Raw genomic sequence first — 4,156 nt, forward strand, 5'->3', positions numbered from 1 at the left:
GGCCCTCCTCTGGACCCTCTTTTTACTTTTGTTGTAAAGTAGGCAGAAGTAATATGGAAGGGTTTTCTTTTAAGGAACTTCTAGTTTCATTGTTCCACTCCTTGTCTGTAGAGCCTTTCACCAGTAATGTAATCACCATATATAGCACCAAAATTGTGTTAGCATCCTAATTAAAGGTAAGCAAAAATCCAAAAATACCCACAACTCCCATTACAGAAATTAAAAGCCAAAAGCACAATAGCCTGTATTTGTGAAGAAAACAAATACAGAAATATATTTTGCCATCCCTACATAATATCTTGCTTTACAAATAGTCACATCTAAGACCATATATCAGTGGTTCTCCATTTTTTTAGATCTGAGGCACCCCTTGATAGATTCAAGGCACTCAGAAAATGCCAGCTCTTAGTTTTCACACGTCTTTTTTTTACTACAGAAAAACAATAGAACAATTCTTCTGTTGCAAAGAATTCTGAAAGACCATAACAGGGAAGGATGTGGATTATGGATTAGATTATGGGTTTCTATTTGAAAACTCTGAGTCTATTATGTGAATCGTGTTTGCACCCCTAATGGTACTAACATTGCTGGACACTCTTAAAAACATCTCAAAACATCACAGGATGCCATGGCACCTTGGTTGAAAAGCACTGCCCTACATAATGCAAGTAATAACATTTTCCATTGTGTAGGCTTTAAACCTGCAATTGACTTGATCCCAGTTACTTCACTTGTACTCCATCTAAATGAAAAACTCTGCCTACATACATCCTTGTGCAGGATTAGAGGTCTACTGTATTAGTGGTCCAAGAGCTGGCGCTACCATTTTTTATCCGACAAAGAACATAGTTAATTTTAACAGACATATTCTGGTGTTTTGCACAAATAAACTAACAAAAAACATACCCAAGAATTTCTAAAAATCTATAAAAGTATAAGAAATTCAATCTACTTTTTCCAAATGAGCACCACTAAATTCCAAAAGGAAAGGAAAGGAAAGTTCATTTACAGCTGGCAACAGCATTCAGTTAATAAAGACAAGATTGTAACAGGAGTATCAGCAGAAATATCAAGCTAGTTACTACAACTCATTTATGTTATTTGTAAATAAATTGAGGAAGATTTTTTTTAGGTTTTATGCTACTGAGATATTAGATCGGTGTAGCTCTTTCCCCATATGGTAAATGGGAATTATAATTGGTACATTTCCTCCTAGGTTATTTTGATTTAATAATGTTTATAAAGTATTTTGAGATCTTTGAATGGAAAGGGCTATAAAGATTTCTTAAATCACTTCGAAAATCAATTTCTTTCATGATGACCACAAATTATGGGTTAATAAATAAATAATAATCAGTAAGAATAATCTTTTAGTGGTTTCCTTACTGGAATTTTCTAGTGAATCCTGTTTTCTTGATGTCAGTCTTTTAAAAGTATATTTACTGGGACAAGGGCAGTCTTTATCATACCTTCTTGTACCATATTCAGCACAGTCAGTTATAAATATATGTAAAAATAAACATAATAAAGTATTCCATATTAATGTACCCTCTCATACCAAGTCAATAACTCAGTGAAAATTAATTGTCAACAGGTAATGGTTTATAGTGCTGTGATATGTTCAGTGTTTTGCCAACAAGAAATATAACTATCAATCCAAGATGGCGGTCTAAAGCATCCCAGATAGCAATAACATGTTACTGATCCTTATCCTACCCCAAAAGAGAAAGACTGAAGCAAACAGCAGAATGACTCAAGGTTATTTGGACTTTCAGGCAAAAGGATGGAACTGAGTTAACACGGGAAGCGGCTTTCAAATACAGATTTAAAAAGGATGGGAAGAAGCACTATCTGATCATTAATGAATCAACTAAGGAGGACAGTGGACACTATACTGTAAAGACCAATGGTGGGGAGTCAGTTGCTGAACTGTTTGTACAAGGTGAGGCCCATATTATGCTGGATAATCATGGAGACTGAAATGTGCAAGGGGACAAAGGTCACCTTGTTCATAGCAGTTTGAAGAGGTGAGATAGTTCTTATGACCAGAGACAATAAGACTGACTACACCATAATGGGAGGGATGATCATCTAGGCAACAAGGAACCCATTAAGAAAATTTAGGCCTGTGTGACAGATGCAACAGATACCATAATATCAGATGCATAGACACCAGTCCTGTTAAAGCCCTACACACTATGGATTTCTTTTATCTGACCTCTGGCCTATTGATGTTTTTGCTGTTGTTTCACACATTTCACAATATTAGAGAAGAAGCTGGAAGTTTATCAGAGTATTGCAGACCTGACAGTGAAGGCACGGGACCAGGCTGTCTTCAAATGTGAAGTATCTGATGAGAATGTGAAAGGAATCTGGTTGAAAAATGGGAAAGAGGTCATCCCAAATGAGAGGATAAAGATCGCTCATATTGGCAGGTGAGTTCTGCTTCAGAAATCTTGAGTAGGATTAATAATAACATAATCCCCTCTGGATAGTATGTGATGGGGATCTGATTATAAGCCAAGACTCTGAATTGACTTCAGCTTGCAGTAGGAAGTAGAAACCTTCCTTTGCAAAATGACCATGTGGTCATTCCTACTCTGTATGTTCTGCATTGTGTAGTATTGGTATGTACATGCAGGCTGCATGTATGTTTATCAAATGTTGGTGTGTATTGGTGCAACAGAACATCAGTGCTGATTTTCAGCCTTCACTCAGCATTTCATGTCTTTGAGTGTTTAAATGGCCTAGAAATTACACTGATGGTCCCTTTAAAATAGTCATAATGAAACAGATTGATTGATTGATATGGATAAGAGATTTCAGTACTTTGAAGTACCTTCCTTCATGATAATATATTACCATTCTTAAAAGAATATTTTATGTAAACATTTACACATAAGTATGCATATTTTGAAACATTTACTCATTATATAAAAAATTCCTTGGTACTCCTTTGACGTTTTATCTGCTGAGTGTTGAAAAGAAGCGGATAGAGCTTCCACCTGGAGTTTTATTTATTGTAACATTGGTTTGGTTTGCCATATTCTTTGGTGGAAGTTAACTGAGGCCATCTCCAAATGGCACTCTACTATGCAGGAAGCTATACCCTATGACGGGGTATTAAACTCACCCCATGTCCCAGGACCACAGGACTCCTTGATGGACCTGATCCAGCATGGAGCACGAGGCACGGGACAGTGGTGATGGGAACAGGACCAGCTGCAATGGAACAAACAGTGATTATAATGGGGATGGCAGTAGCTGTAAATGTGGTGGGACTGGCAACAGAAGGCCAACCAGTTGTCAGCATAGCCACTGCTGATAGCCATTTCCACAGGGGCCCAAGAGACCTGGATTCTGCAGCAGAGCTCACCCTTCTCTAGCCATGCACCCCATTTCCAGTAGCCAGCTGGAAGCCTGGCAGGCTGGATTAAGTGACTTTGTAAGTCAGATGTTTGACACCCTCCTGTATGAGAAACAGACCAATGTTTCTGCTTGTGCTTTTATGTGCTGATTTGACACTGTGGAGAGTAAAGACCTATTGTGTACCACAGTCTACAAATCCTCATTTGATGCAGGAGCATTCCTGCTGTGGAGAGTTACATGTGCTTACTTGTATTTTTCAGAATCCATAAGCTAACCATTGATGATGTAACCCCAGAAGATGAAGCTGACTATTCTTTCATCCCTGAGGGATTTGCTTACAACATTTCTGCCAAACTTCAGTTTTTGGGTGACTGTTTTAGATGTGTTTATTAATATTTAATAGGAATATCACAGGCCTGATGAATACAAAATTATCCTTACTACTTGAGTGAGCCATCAAAATAAAACACTGTGTCAGGAAACAGCATCAGGATTACCTTTCCCAGTGCCAGAACACCAGGCACAACATGGAGACTGTTTGTAACAGTGCATCATAATTATTACTAGTAGAATCAAAGAATCATAGAATCAATGAGTCAGAAGGGACCTAGACAGATCATCTAGTCCAACCCCCTGCCATGGGCAGGAAGGAGCACTGGGGGTGGCAGGGGTCATAAGACCCCAGCCAGGTGCCTATCCAGTCTCCTCTTGAAGATTTCCAGGGAAGGTGAGAGCACCACCTCTCTGGGAAGCCTATTCCAGGCTCTGGCCACCCTTACCGTGAAGT

At 38.6% G+C, this 4,156-nt stretch overlaps 1 protein-coding gene across 4 annotated transcripts in view; it reads left to right on the top strand.

Annotated features, from left to right (window-relative positions):
• The window catches only part of MYBPC3 (myosin binding protein C, cardiac), a 125,888-nt gene that overhangs the window by 72,445 nt on the left and 49,287 nt on the right, over positions 1-4,156 (top strand). For all 4 annotated transcript variants that reach the window (XM_019519242.1, XM_019519238.1, XM_019519239.1 and 1 more), the window contains 3 exons: positions 1,776-1,942; positions 2,270-2,435; positions 3,630-3,736. In XM_019519242.1, the coding sequence (XP_019374787.1) occupies positions 1,776-1,942; positions 2,270-2,435; positions 3,630-3,736 (440 nt within the window). The remainder of the gene's footprint in view (positions 1-1,775; positions 1,943-2,269; positions 2,436-3,629; positions 3,737-4,156) is intronic.

This window comes from Gavialis gangeticus, unplaced genomic scaffold (assembly GCF_001723915.1).
Source record: "Gavialis gangeticus isolate Ggan-Ray unplaced genomic scaffold, GavGan_comp1, whole genome shotgun sequence".
In the NCBI taxonomy this organism is placed as follows: Eukaryota; Metazoa; Chordata; order Crocodylia; family Gavialidae; genus Gavialis; species Gavialis gangeticus.